Source organism: Aptenodytes patagonicus, chromosome 5 (assembly GCF_965638725.1).
Source record: "Aptenodytes patagonicus chromosome 5, bAptPat1.pri.cur, whole genome shotgun sequence".
Lineage (NCBI taxonomy): Eukaryota > Metazoa > Chordata > Aves > Sphenisciformes > Spheniscidae > Aptenodytes > Aptenodytes patagonicus.
In genome coordinates this window covers 55,026,711-55,050,368 of record NC_134953.1, presented here as the reverse complement: position 1 = coordinate 55,050,368, position 23,658 = coordinate 55,026,711, and the positions used below count along the sequence as shown (strand labels likewise).

At 37.5% G+C, this 23,658-nt stretch overlaps 1 protein-coding gene across 3 annotated transcripts in view; it reads right to left on the bottom strand.

Moving 5' to 3' along the window:
* SLC44A5 (solute carrier family 44 member 5) overlaps positions 1-23,658 on the bottom strand; it is a 116,997-nt gene that overhangs the window by 58,877 nt on the left and 34,462 nt on the right. For 2 of the 3 annotated variants that reach the window (XM_076339882.1, XM_076339883.1), the window contains exon 1: positions 300-364. The exons of the other annotated variant lie outside the window; for it this stretch is intronic. In XM_076339882.1, the coding sequence (XP_076195997.1) occupies positions 300-336 (37 nt within the window). In that variant the 5' untranslated portion in view covers positions 337-364. Of the gene's footprint in view, positions 1-299; positions 365-23,658 lie in introns of those variants that run through there. 3 annotated transcript variants of the gene reach the window in all.

Sequence of the window (23,658 nt, the reverse complement as noted above, 5' to 3'; positions counted from 1 at the left end):
ACAGCATATGAATTTAATTGTTGCATTTTATTACTGTAATAATTTTAAAACAACAAATCCAAATTACTTATCTAAAATAAAAATTGACTATATATATATATAAAGTTTACCTTTGATCTGCAATTTAAATAAACTTGCAAATGTCATGCTGGAAAAAAATTAGGATATTGCTAATAATTGAAGAAGTTATAGAAAATCATTTGGGGCTGGATCCAAGCACATTAAAGTCAACTGAAATAACCCAGTTGAAATAAATGAGATTTAGATCAGGTGCTTATGAAAGAAAGCAGGTAAATTACCGTGTTTTCCATAGTAGTTTTCTTCATCGCTATCCATGTTACTGTACCTGGATCACTTTAGCAAGCTGTGTGAGATATTAACTGTGGACTCCTGTGTTGCTAGCACACTTTCCCCAGCAAGCACAGATACACAAAAATACTATTTAAATAGATTTTAAAATAAAGCTGAGTGTCACGGACTTCTCCAATCAGAATGGAAATTCACAAAGTAGGCAGGCCTTTCTGTGAATAGAAAGATATCACTCAGTGCCTTGCCCACCTACTCCAAGCCAGTCTGATAGTATGAATGAAGAGGAATGACTCTTATCAGCTGGTATTAACCTACAATGTTTAAGCAGAAAGGGAAATGTCTGCACCTGAATACCATTTGTAAAATAATCTTATGGAAGTCAATACAACCAAAAAACTACTGATGATTTGCTAACTGAGGATAAGGTATCACACTGTCAGTAGTTATTGTGCTTTTGTAGCCTGTGCTACTGTGAGAGAAGATAGTCTTTACATGTCACAGCTGGCCAGATCTTTCTTCCTTTATACACGTGACTAGGTCCCCCAAAGTACAAGTCATGCAAGTAGGAAAAACAAGATTTACTCTGACATGTTTAGGTCTAAAAGGTAGACTGTCTGCTGTATATCAAATTTTCATTCTTGTGAAGTGGAACATTTATCTGTAGAAGTAGTCATAACTTACTAAATTATTTTCTTAATAAAATGTACATGTCTTATTTCTCCATAGCACAAAAGTGCAGAACAGAAGAGTTAGCGCTAGAAAGTCTTAGCATTGTTAGTTTAGATACTGTAATGCCTATATAGTGAAAGGAAGTACAAGGCATTGTAGTTAGTGTGTGAATCCAAAAGCCTGAAGCCATTTTAAAAAAAAAAAAAGCTAGCAACCTCTCCTTTTAGCCACAAAGGAACAGAATCCCCGTGTGGTGATCCTGACCAGTATGAAATTTTCATTCTCTGTGGAATATGATTAAAACACAAATTGTAGAATTCTGTAACGAGAAACACATACACTTGTATATGCATTCCTACAATAACTTTACAGACAGGGCTGAACTACATGCAGGAACAACAAAACTAATGTTTTTAAGTCAATCCTGTCACTGTGTAGTACACAATGACAAAGAAGAATGATCTCATAGTTCACAAATGATGCCTGTGATATGAAGTCACAGCCCATTTTGTTATTACAGAACTTAACAGCAATGTTCTAATGTTTGCTGAATGAGATAGATAGTATAACCAGTACCAGTAAACTAAGGTAGAAATAATATGATGAGGATGTAGATTGATCTTTTGTAAAATATTAACCATTGACTGAACTCTCATACTTAATTACCTCCCAAGACTTCCTGCTATCCTTAGGCAAATACAAAAAAAAAGAAAAGCAGAGAAGCCAAGTGACTATGGTTCTACTATGCTCCTACTCAAGTTTGCACTTCTGTCAAAGGCTGCTTCAATAACTCTCATTATAGTACAGTAACAGAAGGCCCTCAACACACAGTGCTAAACACAGATGTACACTAACTAACATGGCATTTGGCCAGCAATATATTACCCAACTCTAATAAAATGCTATTTCTACTTTAATAACTCAGTTTCTTCAGGTTTCTTCCTTGGTGTTTGGTCAACAATTACATGTGCCTGTGGCTAGAACAGGTGTTGCTTTTTAAGAGAATAGTATTTTTATTAGAAAGGCGTTAGAGTTGTATGTATATATGCTGCTTCCCTCTACTGGAGTAAATAGGTATGTTCAAGTAATTAAAAGTATTCTTATAATATGCGTCGGCAATAGTAATGCCTCCTTTAGGGCAAGTGTACACAATCTGCTAATTAAATGCTCAAAGATACAGGTGCACAAGCCAACAAATTAGGCTCTTAATAAATGCTCAGGATGTATTAGGACTGAATGAGATTCATCCCAGTTGATGTTTCTCTAAAAAATCATATGAAGATTTTGATGCTTCTGCCCTTCTATTCCGGGTAGGAGTAGGAAAAAAAAATAACACAAGTTCTTGCACAATTCCCCTATCCCTTTCAGAAGCAGAAACTTCTTGAACATATATGAAAGCCTAATCTTTGCAAGGTTTACAGTCTAATTTTGCAAAGAATCCAAATAAAAGTTTGAGACGTACTACTGTTTAGTAGAAGACAATTTAGTTTTACTTAAAGATTTTTTTTTTTAGGCAATCTTAAGCTACATTGTAAGTCACATGTAATGTTCCTTATACAGAAACAGCCTAATGATCCTAGCAATATAAAATAATACGTTATTACTGTAGGACACAAATGTGTAGAAGCAGTCTATTAAGTCAAAACGTTGACATTAGTATAAAAACAGCTCTTCCAGTAAGTCTTGTACTTGGTTTACAGGCATACAGGGTTTTTTTCCCCTTTGAAAGATTCAGGTATAACTTGTTTGTTATGAGATCACACACTGGTACACACATAAATTTTAATTATAATAAAAGCATACTTATGATTCCTTTCTTGTGTAATAAATCATACTAAATGGTAGCTGCCTTTGAAATATCTTTTATTGTGACAGTACAAGTCTTTCTGTTTGTTGCTCCTTCATCCAGAAAAGCTGGATGAATACAACTCACCCCAAATTCCACTTTTAAATCCCAAACACGACAACCTTTTCTGACGTTGGGTTGTGAGTTTGTTTGGTTTTTTTTTACTTCCTATTAGCCATTCATGCAGACAGATTTTTTTTTTCCAGAAGAACAATTAAATGTGTTCATCTTTTAAAAGTTGAAAATTCAGCATAGAAGTCTCAGTGAATGGATGCCACACATTGAAATGTGAGTGAGCAATATCACTGCATTAAATAATTGTACTAGAGTTTTAATGTCTTGATCCTATATTAAATCACAGGCTAGATTATGTATGACATGTTTGCTGGAAACCTTGCATGCCAGGAGAGATCCCCTTGGTTTTTTCTTCATGTGTCCACACATGCATATGAGCTCCAGTATCACGAGCATTATAAATTAATAAAGTAAATACCCAAAACCTAAGTTAAATATTTGCCTTCGCATTTGAAACATTAATTTAGGTTGAACAAAATAGTACAAGTAGAAGCTGTTGGGGACAATAAAATAACTTAAGAAATGGCAACATTAGGTGATTAAAGTCAGGGCTAAAGAGGGACTCTGGGTTCTTACAGTGGAATTCACAGCTCTGTCACTTAGGCCATCTAACAGCAGCGAAATAGAAGTCTATCAAAACAGGAAAGCGGCATCCAGCACGCTGAGGCAGGGGATGATTAACTTGCCAGTAGAAAAACACTGAATAAATAAGTGCATCTTCAGCTCAGTTCTCTACAGGTACTTGGGTACCTAATTCTGGGCAAAATTCACAGCCCTGCATCCCTCCCTGGAGTTTCTATCAAAAAAACAAACAAGGCATTCTTTCTTTAAAAACACAGATGCCAGAGAGATGATGGTGCCTGTCTCCTACTAAACAAATAGACTGCTCCAACTCAGGATGCAAGAGATCTAAATTCAGACCCACACTGCAGAACAGCAGGCTGGAAGACATTCCCTTATGCATGAACAGAAAGGTACTCCATGCAGCTGTTAAGAGTTACTGTCAGAAAGAACACAGTTATGCATACATTCTGGTAGCTCATAGTGGACCAACCAAGAATCCTGTCCCTACTCCAATATTTAATATGTAACATACAGCCAAACCAGCAAGTTCTTTCTTTCCAATATGCAAAAATCATTTTTCCTTCCTTTAAATGTTTTAACCAAAAATTTCTGATTATGTTATTAAACAGAAGTTAGGTTTTTTCTGCCAGATGCCAAAAGTACTCTTATCATTCATCTTATTAGAAATTCCCACAATGCAAAACTTCAAAAAGATCTAACTGGTAACCTGGATTGCATTGGTAATAGTAATGAAAGAGGAAAGTTATTAACAGTAATGAAAAACCATTTTCTCTATCATATGACAATCATCCAGATTTTGAAGCAAAACATTTTGCAACAGGTTTTTGATCAACTCACAAAACAGGAACTGCAGTAACAAATAGCAATCAGAACAGACAAATTTTTATTAATGTACAGTGCAATAAATTCTCCAATAAGCTACACACCCAAGGGAACAACTCTTCATGGTGCTATATACTTGCTACTGCATTAGACTACTGTGAATTCATTCCCTCTCTGGAATTTTCAGAAAGATTAACACATGGGGAAAAAAGTTGCCATTCAATAGCAGAACAAATGACACTAGTTGAAATGCTGTCTTCTACATTCTCTAACCACTCCCACACAATTCTTCCAATTCATTTCCATGTCCACACATTCCTTTCCTCCTGTAATTCTCCATCAGCTTTCCACTACATTCCCTGTTTTTCTGGAAAGGCAAAAGCATATGCAATGGGTGTTCTGGAACTACATTGTGATCACTGGCTGACCACTATGCTCAGGTTATTTGTCCATGGACAGCCACCACTCAGAATGTTCAAGGGGCTAACTAGGGAGGCAATGGTCATACAGGGCGCACTCATGAACTAGGCAAAATGTTGAAATCCAAATGATATTTGAATCCAGTACTGCCTTTACACTACTGATACTGGCTCATCTCTTGCAAAAAATTGAGGGGTGAAGAGGGAAAAGGAGGTGGCAGATGAGACAAACAGCCTCATCACATAAGTGTCCTTTTCTTTACACAGTTGCAGGGACACAAATCTTCACATGCAAGTCACAGTTTTCCACCCCCATTCAGTCCAAGTTTCAAAAATGACTGCCACTGACTACAGTGGAGCTGAGGGCATTCAGCACTGCTCACAAACCAAGTATCGCCTCCACAAGTCTCACTGAAGGCCATGATAAAAGAAGAGGGGGACAAAACACAACACAGTGAAAGACAAGGGTTTAAGGAGGTTTCAAGAAGACCAAAGTACTATGTACTTCTGCAGCAGTTTTACCCATCACACAGACTCCTTTGCTTCCCAGGCAGTCCAGGCCATAAGCGCTACATATGTACATACCGTAAAGAGAATTGCCTGGGAATCCTGAGGTCAGTGACAGTCCAATGGAAAAGGCTGATCTTTTTTCCCACCGTGGTAAGAAAACCAAGCACTAAATTAGGCTCTAAGAATTCAAACCTGTAAAATTAATGTTATTGCATTGTTCTAATTAGTCATGTATCTGAAGAAGCATGATGTTCTCCATGTCATAGCCACAAGACAGTGAATGACAACACGTCATACACCCAGCTGACTATCAGTTTGTCCAAGAATTGTGCGATGTTTTTTCCTGAGGTGGTGCCAGAACATCTTGTCCATGTTCACTTAAGATTAGACAAAACATCAAAATCTGTTTGACCAGCATGATATGATCAAATTTCAAAGGTCCACACCTAACATTCTTCTGATACTAGTGCTAACATAGGCTATTAGGCAGATTTTGAAATATACCAGTTGTCAAACAACTACCCACAGAAAAGGGATTGAAAATGTATACAGTTAGTATACTACAACTTAACTGATCACTAAACTGCAATTCTGCCACGCGATCAAGAATACTGATAGGTAGTGGAGGTTTTACATTTCTTTAAACATCAAACAATAAGTTTGCCGGCAGTTTGGATCACCTACTCAGCTTCATTAACGCTTCCATTTCAATGTGCTTATTAGGTGCATTGCAAATTCTTCTTTAGAGATGAAATAATGTCTGTTCTTTTGTCTCCCAGCTTCTAGTTCATATTCTTGTTCTGGGACTATTGCAGCCACAAGTTCCGTGGAATTTCCAAGCAAAGACACAGCTACCAAGATGCTTCCGAAATGGAGCTAAGTGTGTGGGAAGAGTACTTCTCTGCAACCTCAACTATTCTGCGATTCTATGAGACATTTTGCCAAAGTGAGATTGGGCCCAGAAGACTGGGTGAACTCTAGAGAAAAGCAAGCTGTTATCATACAGTTATGTTTGATGTAACTGTTTTGTTAAATATCCCCCTTTCCCAACATTTTTATTTATTAATCCAGCTAGGAAGGGTGCTTGGTCTTGAAACATACTCTCATGCTTTAGGGAAAAAAAGCATCCAACATACAGTCTTTGGTGATGCTTTAAATGGAAAAAGTGATGTTTTGAAATAACAGATACTTCCTACCCAGGATCAGAAAATGCCACAGGTTTCCGTTTCTAGGCTGCTTTACTCCAGTTGATCTAAGACGACAGACGCTAGCTAATGATTTTTTCTCCTAGCTGAGTCTCTAGCCCCAAATGCTTTATACCATTACATATCATTGCAACCTTTTCTAGTTTATCTTATGCTGTAAAATGCTGCATGCAGATACCATACCATTTCTATAAACCATTAAAATAACATTAAAATAACACTTCCATAACCTCAGAAGGAGGGTATTATCCGTCAGCATTTACCATTAATAATTAAACGACTGCACTGTTTCTACTGGGAAAGGAAGTACAATTATACACATTTTTCATATACAAAAATGTCAGGTGGAGGAAACAAAAGCTGGATTATTCTGGACTTTGTGTACACCATCTATTTGCCACTATTTTATTTGTACAAATGCATTCAATAACTTTGCAAGCAAGGGGACAGTCAGACCCACAACCTTCTGAATAAACCAGTGTCTAATTCACAAAAGCCATCTTGAAACTGCAGTAACCAGAGCCTTAACAGCAACGCATAGTTTTGAAGATCTGTCCTCCTTTGTATACCAGGCCTTTTCTAATGGCTGCTGATTTAAACTAAGAATGGCCAATGGTTGCCTGGTTTTGATTAGCTGAATTTGTCTAGTGAGCTAACATTCTCTGTGAAAATTAGACATCAAAAATCCTAATGTAACATGTTGTTAAAATGTCCAACATAAAATGTACATAGCTATCATGTGTCTCATGCTGTTCCACAATCGCAAATGTAACTAATGTTTAATTTTTCAGTCATAATTACTTATCCGGTTCTCAGAAGGCAAAAGAGTAAGATAAGGTTCTAGCCTGTCTTCTTCTCCCCCCCCCCTTTTTTTTTAACATTTTAAAATACAGCTTGTGTCTTGAAAACAACATTTCAGACATCCAAATTTTGTAGACGGTTACCTCAGTTTTATCACCCTTTTTTGGCTCTTCATGTCTTGGAGACTCCGTTCCTGGTGTTGCACTACCCTGTTCCTGGTGTAGTACACGTGTACTACTCTTCCATTTCAGCAGCCCTCTGGCAACGTGCCTGTTGAGCACGTTCAGCAACAGGTGAGTTCACTTTTACAACTAGGACCCCACTTTTAGGAGGAACTGTATTCCTGCAGGTGAACATAGGAATTTGAAAAGAATCTTCTGTTTTTTCAGACAACAACAACAACAACTCCATCACTACAAATTAAATGAGCCCAATACTGAAATCAAAGGGAAGGCACAAAATAAGCAAGATAACCTTCAGCTCTAGAACAAGTTGTAATTTATTGTTAAGGGGAAATTGGACTATTAATACTCCTCTACAATACATTTTTAGGACTAACAAAATTTATTCCACTGATATTTAGCACTCTAGTGGACTCAGACCTTTGATAATGACTATAATTTTCTGTGAGATGGAAGCTTGGTCCTATGCGATTAATTACTTCAAAATGGAGACAATTCATAGATTTTCACAGACGTTCCCTTAAGAACTAAGATCAAATAGTGATTTAAAATTGGCTCTTATTGACTATTTTTTTTTTGTACTAACAAGTATCCACTAGAAAACAACTATTAGAGTTTATACAGTACCTTCAAGTTACAACTTATTTAGCAAAATCAAAATTTCTTTTAGATGTAAACAGAGTACTGGAAGTAGCATTACAAATTATGTTTTCCCTTCTATTTGAGTAGAAGCATTTGAGTAAGAACTTTGTAATGTCGGTCAGTTCAAAACCAGAGAAGTGACACGAGGGTATTCCTTGGTGTAATCTACTGACAGAAGTATACACATGAAGTTCCGCTTCTTTGAATAACATTAAGAAATTACAATGATTTCTAAAAATTGCAAGCCAGACATCCTGATTCACTCAACAAACTACTGTCTCTCAGCCTTTGTTTTTCAATAGAATATACAAATATTCACCCCCACAGTCCTTTATTCTGGGGGAAAAGGGGCACAAATCTACAAAGTACATTCTTACAAAGTAGCACAAAGTCTCTGGAAAAATTGTCTCTAGTAATTTAATGCATGGCTTTTGGAAACTCCAGCCTCAGCCCTCCAGTCTGTGAGAATCTGGCCTGGAAACTGCACCCAGCTATGATTAGCTGCTTACAAGAGAAAACAGAAAAACATCCAGAAAATCTCCCTGCATAGCTTGGGGAATTAGTAAAATTTTACTCAGTCTGCTTAACAAGTCTTTGGATGTCATTATTGTATTAATTATCTTTACTGGCAAGCTGTTGCAACACATTTTCTGTGGTTCCCCCCACCCCACCTCTGCATTTCATATCTGAAATAAAACCATTCTTTTTCTTAAAAAAAGACCAAAAAACTGGACACAGGGCAAGACATTTTCTGCCCTAATTCAGGTCCATGCCTTAGGCATAGCTTTTTGGACCACACATGACTAAGAGCAGTGCAGGTGCCATGGCCCTGCAAGCACTCTCTGCCTCGCCCCCAGGCTTGGCAGCCTGGCCTCAGCACGGCGCAGCTGGGGGCTGCCCTCCATTCTCTCCTCTGGAGAGAGGCTCCGGGGCAGCACTGCAGAGAGGCCTGATCCCCCTTCCCGTGGGAGCCTGGGCCTGAGCCACAGCTCCTGCTGCATCACAGCCATGCCTGTGCCAGGCACCCAGCCCAGACCATGAGCCGCCCGGACAGTGAGCCATGCACTAGCCACCTGGCTAGCCTCGCACCCTCTGGTCACTACTGGCCTGCCCCGAGATCATGGAATTGTTTTACCCTGCTCACCCCACCAGACCTGGCCCTCACCCTGACCCGCCGAGCCATGTTACCGGCCTGACGCCAGCCCTGCCTCCTCGCCGCAGGCTTGCTGATGGCCTGGGCTTGCTCCTGGTCCCCAGGCCGTCCCTGCTGGCCTTGCCTGGGTGCCATGGGACAGGCCCTGGCCCACGAGGCCCCTGCCCTGCCAGCTGAGTCATGGGGCTCACTGCCCGGCTCCCCAAGGCAAACCGTGCCCTGACAGCAGGATGATTACATAAAGAGTGACTAATTAATTTTTCTCAAAGAACAACATATCAGAAATTCAAGTGTATTTAACATTAGTAAAACATCTTCTCTTAAAAGAATACCCTCCACAATGATTTGAAGGGTTGTTTTACCCAAACATTGCTGAAATACCGATAGATCGTGTATGCAGAGCAATATCTGGTAAATTACACTACATTACTCTGGACAATTTAACGTATCACAAGTATGTTGATAATTTAAAGCATTTCCAAAAGCTAGAAAATGTTTTATTTTCCCTTTACAAAGGGCATTTTTTGAACCATGCACACACAGTTTCGTGTGAAAGTCTAACTGCCAATTGCATGACCAATTTTTGCACTTGGTTACCTAGTATCTGGTATGATATTTGAATACAAAAATAATTGGTTATGCTTTAGACTGATTACAATGTTAGGCAAACAATAGATTTGTCCAGAAAATGAGTGACTCATGGATAAGATTAAAAAGCCTTATCATTAGACAGTTGCTAATTCACTGGCTGTTCTCTGTATAGCTACACACACCTTGTAGAAATATTCTTAAAAAAAAAAAAAAAGGAAAAAAGAATGATATAAAGAAAACTATTCAGATGGAGATTTGGTGACTCACGACTATTGCTGCTTTAACAGAGGTTAAAATTTATGTCTATATAACACTACATAAGATGCATTATTATGAATGCCTGCCTTTTCTGAAAGCAGTCTATGTACAGCACACTGTCTGGTATAATGAACAAAGCACCAGCTCTCCATGGTTGTTTTTGAATCATTAGATATGCAGTTACAAGTGGAGTTTGTAAGATTATGTTAATTAGATCCAGTATTTTAATAGGCAGCCACATTTTCATTTACTTTGCCTTAATTTCTGAGACTACTGCCATTCACTGTAGGATGTGCTCTGCAGTCTTACCGGTGTTAACAATGGCTCTGTGTATCTGGAACAGTGAATATATTGACAAAATGATAACACAGGCAGATTTAATTTAAGAATTTATTTGAGCAGATAAATCCCTTACAGTTGCTTAGAAATGGTCAGAAGTGACCCTTTGTTCCAGGTTTTTCCACTTATTAATAAAAAACAGACTTCCACTATATTCTCTATTTTGTCTTCATAAAAAATCCTCTGGAACCAAAAGCTTGAGTTTAAACAAAGCCAAATGTGTTCTTAAGACAAAAGAAGGGGACTGTGACTACTGATGTTTTCTGTCTCTACAGACCCCTAAAGGCACAAAATGTTACACCAAGTTGGTCTGCATCCATTGAGCCAGGTTCTATTCCTAGGTAGTAAGACTGTTAATAATTAAGTAATCCAACATTAGTTAAAGGTTTTCGTTCCTAAAAGGAACTTCTCAGCATTTCCAACACACACAATTAATAAGATATTGTTACCCTGACGCAGAAAATAATATCTAATATATCCATATATCTAATCCATATATCTAATTATTAGGTGCTACAATAAAAAAAAAAAAATATGATTTGAATAGTAATCTGAAAATTGTTTGAATGATTTTGAATGTAAGAGGATTAAGTCTGAAAAACTTCACATTAGCTAGATACCTGAAAAAACCTGATATATGGTGACTCTTTAACCTGTACACAGGCTAACTTGCAATGATATTCTGCAGCCATGCATGCCCAATCCTCTATACAGAGCGCTGTGCATTATGAGAAACATCTTTCTATGAAACGACCTGTTCCTGCAGAAGAAGGTGTCAAGTTACTTTCTAAAGCACACAGAGCTGGCTCAGATTCCCCCCTCCATGTCAATAGCAGAATACATGATGTGTTCAATGTGTAAGACTCAGTTTATCGTAACTGGTTTGCAGATTTTCCAGTTTGTGATGCAATTAGGAACATGTTTTGTATTGCTGTTGGTATATCAATTTAGAAGCAAAACAGCTGAGAATATTATCCTGGATGTAAATTCACAGACACAATGGCATAAGTAACAGTCCTGAATGCTCAGTCTAGACTGAAAACGATTATAGGAGTAAAACCCATATATAAGAATCATTAGATGTGGATCAGCCATAAGGTATGTGGAATTAGTGAAGAGGTGATTACAAAAGGTAAAACCTGTAGGAACATTTCTACAACGCTTTCTACAGTCTAAACAACATGGTGTTCAAAAGAAAGGCTACTCAATGCTAACCCAGCCCAACGTCTGCCTCCATTATAGGAATGCTAGCATGGGCTTTAGTAGCATCTTAAGAAAAGAATGTTCAGGATCCAAAAGCTGGGCAGTTTGTCAAATGTAAATGCTGGTTCAGATCCTCACTGTTATCTAAGAGGGAAGAGGTACTCTTACAGGCTTTGTAGCAACTCCAGACTACTACTCACACTTTATACACAAATGACTTGAAAAGTGTATTCCAGCTCCTGGGGGAGGGGGGAGAAATAATCACAGCCCACTGTGGATGTGAATATTTAACGTGACTGTTTAACACATGAATATTTAACAGACTGACAAGTCACTTGCGTAGAAGAAAAATCTCAAAGACAAATCAAAACCAGACCAAAGTAGGAGGTAAAATATGATTTGGGGAGATTCTCAGAATACGTATTAATCTTAGCAACACTGAGAAAGTTTTTTAAGAGAGCTGCAAAAACATAAGAGAAGATGGAAGCCATAAAAATAAGGATTTGTTTTACTCTGCTGAAAGATCAGAAAATTCCTTCCCAGCCTCAGAAGTAAAACATGCTTCACCTCCTTACAAAAAGTCACAGAGAAAAGAGCATTTTACAGTCCCAGCCTCAGGTTTATGCACTGCAGAGGTCCCTTAACATTTTAAGAATGACAGTAAGCAATAAAATCATAATGGCTATAAGAACTTGCTGACTGGAACTTCTGGTACTATTTTCTCAGCTTAAAATGCTTAATATTAGGCCCAGATGCCTAAAAGCTAGTATCTAGTTTAATGTCCAATGTACTCCCATAAATCGGTATCTTATATTTGGTAAACATTAACAATTGCATAGATTATAACTGGAAACTACAGTTCCTGCTTTTATAAAAGACTATCGGGACAAAGTTGTAATATCCTGTGAAGACTGTGAAATCCTAGGAATTAGAAGCAAACTAAATCCTGAAAATTGAGCCTTTAGCATTACATTTTTGTTGCTGAATTCACTGCAATGCTTTTTTCTATTAGGGGTATATGGCGCTGAAAAGTATAGTTAAAGAAATATAATAATAATAATAATAATGAACAATAACTAATAAATTATTATTGTTGTTGTTATATGTCCCAATGAAAACTGTATTTATAGTAGCACACGTTAACACCCAGGTTACTTACACTTTTCTCTGCCATGTATGAAGTCAGTTGCTAGTACACAGATACCAAAAATGCGTACTGATGTATAGTCTGTCTTCGATTCTTGACAAATGCTGCAAAGCACATAAGCCTAACATTCAGGCATGAAGGTGCTGCTAACATGCTTTGCTACATTGAAGTTTATAGCATTAAGACGGATTTCTGTGGCTAGTAACTCTGTTACTGGTGCCATGAAGAATTCTGCTCTGTCTTTCCCAATGGTACACTGATAGAATGCACTCAGGACACATTTACTTGCAGACAGGGCAGGTCCCAGCAGTCTTTTCATGGCCTTTAGATACCATGCTTAAATTAGAATTGAGCTTACAGAATGCATTACCCTAGTACATTAATCTAACCTCTCAAGACCTTGAGGGAATTGCACACCAACATAAATTTCATGGTCTGCAGCCTGAATTTGCCTCCTACAGTGAACCACCACACCGTAGTATTCATTCTGATGAGCCTCTGGTTGATACGAACAAAAGGTATTGCAAAACTAAACTGTCAGTGTGTGAAGGGAAGATTTCACAGTGCATGCTTATACCCTACTTTTTCCTTAGCATTCTGTTAATCCACTAATCTCTGTAAAAAAGGAAAGTGAGGAGAAAGACACTATATCTGTACTATACTACGTATAAATGTGCTATTAAATTGTGTTATTAAATAAATATGCTATTAAATGTGTTATTATCAGCACTCACTAAATATTCCAAATCTCTGGAGAAGCTAAAAAAATACTATTAACTAGCAATTTTGCAATGATTGTATTTTACCTACAATTTGTTTCCATGTGTGTCTGTGAGCATACACATATATAGATTTAAAATTGTAATTGGAAGGATTTTCTTCACTGCAACTCTGAAGTGTAAGATTTTAACACTCCAGGGTGACATGTGTCCATGTGTTATTGCATGATAACACTTGCATCACCTATACTTAGCTAGCAGACTACACACTTCCTTTCTAGTTCAGCAGAAATGACTGTTCTATTAAGACAGCAATCCCTTAGTAGTAGGCAGATCTCCATGGAATTCCTCTGGCTAAAGTATAAGCAGAACATGTGCAAGGATTCATAATTTATATTCCAGTAATCTGTGACCTCCAAATGTTCCAGGCCCTGTAATCCTTTTCCTTCTGTACCATATGTCCTTCAATCCTCATTTTCCTAGTTCACATGCCCTTAAATAATCCTCCATTCTGAATCCCAAATTCTTGTCCCTTCTCTTCCTGACCATATTTTTATTGTCATTCTACTGTGCCATAGATGCAATAGGGTTGCTCCTGGATGACAGGTTTTCATTCTGCTCAACCTTAGACATAAAAATGTTTTACACATCTAGTATTCACAGATCTCATATTAAGCAGGCTGTAATTTAGTCTCAGTTATGGTGGTGTTCTCAAACCATTCAAATCACACTCTTTTGCTTTAGGATGCCACTTGAATGAATTACTGTTTGAATTTGTTTTGTCCTAATTTTACTCCCAATTAGTATCACCCATTTTTCCACACATTCAAGATGACGTGGATCAAGCTAGCAAAAAAAATGCTGTCTTGAAGAAAACATTCAGAATCAAAGCATTAGAAAAATTCATTATTTGCCAGAATACTAAAACTTAAAATCTTAAAAAACAATGTATCATTTTCCAAGGGATGCAGTTCCATCATCCCAACTCTAACTAGCCAGCTGTTCTGCTTTGTCTAATTACCAGAAATCTGTAAAGCAAAGATAGCTTATTCAAACTGTTCTGCTAGTCCAGTTCCAGATTATATCCCCCAACCAATATTCTAGTCTTTATGTGTCTGATCCATGTCTGCTTTTAAAACCCCTGAGTTTCATTTTCATTCAATCTTCTCTCTTCTGAAAAGCCACAGTAGTTGTGGTATTATAGCTCAGAGATCTAAAGATTTAAAAGATGTATAACTTTTAGGATGAGGTATTCCTTTAATTAGACGGGTTGAGAGAGATGGAAAAACAGAAAAGGTACTCAGGCATTTCATCAGGCCACTAGTGAAAGTAACTACAAGTCTACGACATTAACTGGTTTAATCTCATCAAAAACATCATGTGGAGATCTTGCTCTTTCAACAGTTAACACAGCTTCCACTCACAGATTTTTTCTGAACCTTTAGATTTTACTCCTGAAAATTTCACTACTTAAAAATTTAATTGCTAGTTCTAGTGATCTTTACAACTACCTGTATGTTACAAATGAAACAATCATTATACCAGTTCAATCAGGAGTATGAATTTCAAAGATGGCCATCAGTAATATACAGGGAAGGACATGGGAACAAGAACAAGAGATTATATAGATTGTTAAAGAATACATTTCCTTCAGGATATCCTGTTTCAATTTACATCAAAGCTGCAAAATGTCAGTGGGGTATAATGTCATACTAAAGTATTTTAAAAAATTATCCTGTAACAGTCCATTGCACATCATGAAAAGAAGAAAACCACTGCAGTATAATAAACAATATTATTAAGGATAGCATTTTAGAAGGTCCAGTTGGTTAAGTAAAAAACCCCCCAAACAAAACAAAACAAAAAACCCCCTCATACAGAGTTTTATATGGCGTAAAAAATGTAGACTAAAAAATCTGGACATGCTCCTCTTCCCAACAAGAGTAACAGGAGTTTGCAACTGATTTCAGCTGGATTATGACATTTTGTAATTAAGCATGTATGTAGAACTTGGGCAAATCCTAACAGAATTGCTGTAAATTCTATTACTGCTTTAAAATACAAACATTATGAAAGAACTGAAAATTACAGTGTGTTTGTGCATTTTAATAACAGCTTGTTTAATGAAGAGAGCTGGTCTGAAATCAAAAGGCTACCTGAGAAGGTACATGTAGACCAATCAAATAAAGGGACCACTGAATACTAAATTTGCTTGCTATACCTTAGAATGCATAGCCCTAATTAAATATCTCAGTGAGCAGTAGCATTAGTCTACTCTCCTCTGAATTGGTGTCCTTTACACTGTACCATCCTCCATTAAAACTAAAGCAACTCTTCATGTCCCCTAAGATATTTTGCCAGTCAAGAGACATTCTGTTTGGCAGCCTATCACAGAAAATAACCGTAAAGAGTGAAACCAACATTCAAACAATATTGTAAATTAGGTAAGGTAACCAGAAACTAGTTTGAAAACAGAGAGCTATTCTGTAGAAATAAGCCTATGTTGGCAGAGAGATTAATAAAAGGACCTGTCAGAAAAGGACTGTTTATGTTAGATGAAGAAAATTACTCATTTTGATATACATTCTTTTCCTGCGTATAATTCAGCATTATGAATTTGAAAGTTGTTATTCTAAAGCCAATGGTTTATTCTCTAGTTTCATTTTCAAAAGCTTTTGGGATCACCCTAATTCTAGCAGGGAAATTCTTGCTGAGTTCCACGAACAATAGGCCAAAGACAAGTTCCTTAAGGAAGTGCAAAGACTTTAACAAATATTCAACAGCATACCTCAGTGAAATAAAGATGGAAATTATCAATGAAACTTAGTCAGTTTTGTTTACATTTCTGTCTAAAGGTTGAGGAGAACATTTCCAATAATCTTCTGAACCTCTACTTTTTTTCCTCCCTCTGTTGTGATAAATGTGTATGACGTTTTAAGAATCCTGGTGTTCAGCAAGATCTGTTATAACGAGAGGGAATTCTGAGAGTAGTCAGACCAGCACAGAGACTTAATTCTGTTTTAGAAACAAGACTTCTGAAGATATAATGGAGAGATAAAGCAAAAGCTTCACTAAAGGCGAGTGGCACCTGAAAGAATAGCACCAAAGTCTCAGCACGCATATGCCCACTATGCCTGCTGCTGAAATCTATGCGAGAGGCATACCTCTCATAGAGGAAAAGGAAAGTAGATTTTTGCTTGTAAAAGGTGGGGGATGATGACGACTGAAGCAGTTGAAGACTGGTCTAAGCCTTTGAAGACTTTTCAAGATTTAATTAACTTTTAATTAGATTAAACTCTGTAGTTTTTGCAGTAAACCAGTTTTTTGTGGGTAGAATAAATCTAAGGACCCCTAATATTTAATTTTGACAGAAACTTCCAATCAGATGTCAAGGTGACAGAAATGAAACACCTATTGCAAAAAAAGGTAAATGCCATGCTGCAGGCCCTGTAATATAAATATTGCTTGTCCAAACCTGAAACCAAGATCTTTTGGTGTCTACTACAGTCTGAGGCTACTGAAACAAAATTGCCTCTGAGTAACTCCAGAATCAGTATCCCAATAAAAATGCAGTTATGTAAGCTTCTGAATTCCTCTTCACATTCCAACCTTTTGCCACTCTTTCTATCAACCGTTCATTTCCATTATTAGCATGTTAACACTTTTGTTTCAACTAGCACATGACCAAGTTTTGAGAGATATCAAAAGTTTGAGAGGACCTTCATACTCAGGGATTTGATTCCATTTCTAATTTTACAGTAGTACCAGCTATATTCTAGTCTACACAAAATGGTATAAATCCAGAATAACTCACTAACTTCACCTGACTTGCTACAGTTTTAAATCTGTTTAGCTAAGATCAGATTTGTGTCCTGACTTGCTTAATTTGTTCCATCCAGCTCCCACAGGCTTCATTAGGCTTGTGTGATATCACACCAACAGACTGTAAATTCTTTTCTCAGGAGGAATACTAATCACAGACTTGCTCAGTTTTTGTGTTTAAAACCGGTATTGTCTAAAATGGAGGTGGGCTTACTACCACTTTGTGTGATTAACACCAAACTCTAGTTTTATTGGTATTATACAGACTGCTTACCAGCTCAAAGAAGGGTACAAAGCAAAAACCAGATGTTACAAAAACACAATAACATGTTTTTAAAACTAATGTAAAATCACTGACAGTTATAACTAGTGCTTCAGTAAAATGAGAATGTTACAACAGCTACCACCCTCTTTGGACAACATTTCTGTTTTGTACTAAGCCGTTACACATTATTATAGAAAGGTCTCAAAACTGAAATTAAGTTGGAGGTCCTAATGCATGAGGCATTGCATAAACCTGGAATTAAAACAGTTCTTGTCTCTAAGAACCTGGTACAATATTTTGAAACACTGTGTTTAATTTCCACTAAGGACTTTTTTTTTTTTTTTTAAATATGCAACATTGCAGAACTGGTTCCAGCTAAGCCCTTTTAAGTTACAGAAGATAGAAAAGAATGTTTATAGTCCATCAAGACACTAACACTACATGCTTCTTTGAAAACAGCAAAGCAAGTCCTTGGTATTCCAAATAGCTGATAAGCTATTTTGTATTATTAACAAGTATAATCTTGTTAATAATAAGCAAACAAGAAAATTATAATGCTTCTGGTATTGATTAAAATACCATTTATTGGCGCTAACACTAGAAGGAAAAAGAGGATAGTATGATAATCTGATGCTCCTTCAGATGCTGGGAACCCTGAGTTGCACAGCATTGGACATAGACCTCAAATCAGAGCATGGCATGCTGTCATCTGTGGAGAAGTTCATCAGCATTTTGGTCTGTAGAGGTCTCATAGGATCTTCTTGGAAGAAAACAACTCTATTCATCATTTGTACCGTCAAACGAAAGGATGTTCACACGAGAACATGCTGCTTCACTTTAAGATAAAGCCAAGGCCATACAGGTGGTGTCAAGGTGGCCGCTGCTGGTGCCGAGTGGGAGCTGCCTACAGGCTCCTTCATTATGATTAGCCAGCCACGGTTATCCTGCAGTCAAAGGATATGTGCAGCACATCACAGGCCTGAAGACTAAGCTATTCATGCAGCATAGCACAGTGCAGCACAGCACAGTGCCTTTTCAGGTTAACTGTTATGTGGATTACTAACTCCTTGATGTACAATGGTTTTCCAGCTAGGATCGCTACAGCTGCAAAGACTAAATAATATAAACAAATATGTAAATATCCGAGTATAAAAATATAACTCCTGTAGTTTCATAGCCAGCACTTGTTAAAAGAAAAGTCGTGAACACGAGGATCAAAAACTTACGGTTATCCATTTAACAGGAGCAATGGAAACAGCTGAAACAAACATACTCTCTTCCATTGAGGCACTGTGTTGCAACCACAACTTGAGTGCCAACTACGGGGTTACAGTTTCAAGCTTTAGCCTCTCTGAAGCATCAGCTCATCAGCTAGCTGGAATTAGCATAGCTCTAAACTTTCAACAATGAATACTAGCATACATCACCAGAGCATTTGGACTTTAAACGTATAAATATTAGTCTTCCCATGACTATGGATATATTTACTAACACATTTTATTAATGCGAACATTGTTTATATGTGCATTTACTAAGTATTCTCCAATAACATTTGCAAATCTTATAACTTGCTCAGTTAAAAGGACAGATTTCTCTATCGGTTCCACAGGAAAGGGCCCATGTTAGTCTTTCCTCTAAGTTGAATGAGGCTTGAACTAGTCTGAAATAATGCTTCAGAAACTTCATCCCTCTCTACTGCTTCTAAATTCTATCTTCTGTTTTTTAAAAAAAGACAGATGGTGTTCTTAAAGAGCAACTTAAATTTGTGTTGCCATCACTACACACAGCAGCAATTCCAAGAAAAGCTACAAACATTTGGACTGAAAATAGTAGAAGTCTTGAGTTTATCTAATGTCTTAAGCAGCAGACCTTATGGTAGAGAAAAAGATTCCAAAGGTAAGAATCAGAAGCTTCCTGACTGGCCTTTTACTATTTTCTGAAAGGTTTTCTCCACTGTAGTAATCCAATATAGGCTGGCCTAAGGTGAAGGGACAGGTCTATAAACTGAATTAGGGATCTAAAAAAAAGAAAATAGGTAGACTTGAGGGATCCCGTTACAAGCAGACCACTACACGGACAGGAATGTAAAAGTTGTGAGATCATAGTCAGTAAGCCAAGGGGAAAACAGGACTGGTAGACAGGTACACTTGCTTGCCGGGGGAGGCTTGGTTTCCAAACTGAGAGAGTACTGACTTTATATTGAACAGCTCTCAGCCAAAAAAAAAAAAAGAGAGAAATAATTCTACTGCAGAGACTTGGACTCTCCTCACTCCAATAACTTTCCTACTTGGGTCTTTTTCATGCTCCTGTGAGTTTTTATTGCCATGAATCCTACTTTGCATTCTGCTCCCCTGAATGGAGAAACAATTACTATCCAGCCTAGCCTACAATCTAATAATTCGGGCTCTTGTCTAGACTATGCAGATTGCACCCTAACCCAAGATGAGGGCACTTTATTCAGGACTTTCCTTGGTCTTCTGGCCAGAACATCCTCACATGGGAACCACCCTGATGACATTTTGCAGCAGTAAGCTCTTCTGAGATCTTTGCAAAACAGCTCCAAGTGGCGTAAGCTCACGATTAAGGCTCATAAATTCTGAATCATGACAGCACTGCAGACATATCCTAGCCCTACTTTTTCCTATCAGTCAGCTATAAAGTATCCCATGCTCAGCCAAGTTGTCTTCTTTTGTTTTCCCTTCTCAGGGAAGTTTCTTGCTTCCCATTGTTTTACACCCCTCCGATAACATTTCCCTACAGGAATATTTACTTATGCATTAGTGGTAACAGCAAGACATTCAGTCTCTAAATAAGATCTAATATTCAATTTACCTAATTTTATTAGCAAGTGAGATGCAGGCAAATAGTGTTGACCATCATAAAACAGTCATTAATTGGGCAAGTATATGCTCCTAGCTCAGGACTGTTAAAAGTTATGCTAACATCAGTCTTTCATCACTACAGGTGTCATAGAAAGCAGTTCCCATAAACTGTCAGACACTAAACAGCAACAGACAGAAGGAACACAAGAGGAATCTGAAGGTCAGACTGATCTTATCTTCTCTAGGGTTCCAACTTAGCAATTTATAATTGTTACAAACGTTTGCAGCTTGTCTGTCTGGGTTTAGATAACTTGTTTGATGCCTCACCAAACTCCCAAGACAACAAACACTTTTATTAGTCTGACCTCATAGTTCAAAGAAATTGCCTCGGTTTAAACATGTTAGAAGTGACAGTGCAACACATCTACCCTACAATGTTCTTACTTCTTTCAGAGGACAGACTATTTGTGGCTGCAGCATGCTAATTATACCTGCATTCAAAGCATGTATCCATGTAAATGAGGGGTGACAGGAAAGTCACTGAGACGTTGCATTTTATACCTGAAATGAGGGGTTAAGAGAGTCAATGTGAGCTGCAAGTCTTACCAGAAATCTTAGTTTAAAAATATGTGTTTGCTCCTGAATTATTAAAATAATAAATCACAACAGACACAGGCAAGGCAAATTCTAACTTGAATGAAGATCACCTTTACATTTGAAGACTGTATTAGTTTATTGATAAGCTAAATTGTACAGTCAAAAAAAATAACCTTTTAACCTTTAGAAAACAAAATCAAAAACTGCAACTCAATTTTTCCTCACAAGAGGAAGAGTTGAACAAGTTAAAATTTTGTAGATTTATATGCAATTGATAGTTTTCCATTTCTTGTACTCCTCAGTACATCTTTTCTCTTTCAAGATTAATTAAAGCACCTGTCCGGTCAGCTTAAGAACAGGTTGAAACTCAAGAGGTTGGTCCTATCCCCTAGCCATCCTTTCCTGTCCTCTCCCTTGTGCCAACAGTAGCATTCTTGCAGGTTCATGGTAAGTAACAGCCAGGTTCTGACGAGACTGAAAACTACCTCCAAGCAAAAACATTTGGCTCACTTTCACTGCAAGGCCTCACAAAGCTGTGCTAGGGCATGAGAGAAGACAGGAGTATGCAAGCTTGAATAATAGCACCACAGCTGAAGTATAGCAGCCATTGTAAGCAAGTTTGGAGATCAATGGATGAATTTTATGGGTTGGTCATGAAAGAAATATATAGACATATTGCTACATCCATTGTGTTGCACTGAACAGATGTGCTTTAGAAACCAATGATTCAAACTTCTCATTGACATTGTTTTATGGGAAAGAGACAAGTATCTTGGGCCCAATTCTGCAACCATTTGGTCATGAGAGTAACTCTCTGAAGATAATGGTTAACACCGTATTCTTTTATGCTTCCCTAGACTCTTCTGTTATCATCAAGGCTACACATTTGCTGCCAGAGTTTTAGTAGGGCAGTGAATGTTAGTTTATACTTTCATCCAGTTTCCAGATGAATTACTGCCCCAAAAATATATTTTGGGGATTTGTTTGGTTTATTTTAAAGACAATCAGTACATACTCCCCTGAAACATTTTTCTTTTTTACCGAGACTCTGATATGCCAGAACTTGATTTCTATTTCCAAAATGCACGTGTTCAAACACTATTTCAGTTAGAACTACAACATACAAACACAGAGGAACAAAGAGAAAACATCTGCTGTATCTGTTACTCTAATTAATACTGTGAAGTAGCTAAAAGAGCATTTTTTCTATGGTAACTATAACTCATTGCTCTTATTTGTACTATTCTCTTCTTCTCTGTTAATTTATTTTTTTCTTTATACATTTTTACATTCATTCACATTCAACTAATAATCACACATAACACAACATTGAGATTATAGTAAATATTGAGATCATACATTTATTGAATATATATTAGTTCTTTTTTACAGGTATTAAACCTATGCTTTAGCAAAATCCCCTGTACGTGAGCTTATACTGCCAGTGATCTCTACATGTCATGAAGTCCCTGGGCACATTCCTGACTGTTGTGGTTTAACCCGGCAGGCAGCTAAACACCACACAGTCGTTCGCTCACTCCCCCCTCCACCAGTGGGACGGGGGAGAGAATCGGAAAAAAAAAGTAAAATTTGTGGGTTGAGATAAAGACAGTTTAATAGAACAGAAAAGGAAGGGAAAATAATCATAATAATAATGATGATAAAAGAATATAGAAAATAAGTGATGCACAATGCAATTGCTCACCACCCGCCGACCGATGCCCTGCCAGTTCCCGAGCAGCGGTCACCACCCCCTGGCCAACTCCCCCCAGTTTTTTTGTTCAGCATGACATCATATGGTATGGAATATCCCTTTGGCCAGTTTGGGTCAGCTGTCCTGGCTGTGCCCCCTCCCAGCTTCTCGCTGGCAGGGCATGGGAAGCTGAAAAGTCCTTGACTAGTGTAAGCACGACGTAGCAACAACTACAATGTCAGTGTGTTTTCAACATTATTCTCATCCTAAATCCAAAACACAGCACTGTACCAGCTACTAGGAAGAAAATTAACTCTATCCCAGCTTAAACCAGGACACTGATAGTAACTATTGTAAAACACAACTCTCCTAGCAGAAGACCAATCACTGGAGAATTTATCAAGTTAAAAGTCCTGTTAAATAGTAGTCACTTCCCCAGTCACTTGTTGCTTCAGTCAGATGCCTCAGGTTATAAGAAATGGCAGATTCCAATAAATCCATCTGCTTGTATCTGGAGTGACACTTAATAAAATAAGAATTACTAATCAAAAAAGCCCAACAACTTTTTTGTTAATATTTATTATGTTACATGGGTATACATGCATCCAGGGCACAAATCAAGTAAGCCAAAGCCTGCAACGGCCCCTGCAAATATACATAGTTAATACTAAAATGACAGGATCTCAAAAGTTAATGAATGTTAGCATTAATGTTACATATTCAAACCTGATCCAACCTCTTCTTTGTGTAAATGAAAGTGGGGGTCTTAGTAGTTACACCATGATATTCATATTCTATCTATTGTAATATTTCTTCTATCCCCTTAAGTATGGCCCAATTCAGGAAAGCATTTAAGAGTGGGCTTAATGTTAAGTATATACTTTCCTTTTAGCATACAATTAATTGTTATTCCAAATTCAAGGCTTTGTACACAAACCTCATTTGCCACAGGGTATCTTAAATCCACACTGACTTTTTAATTTC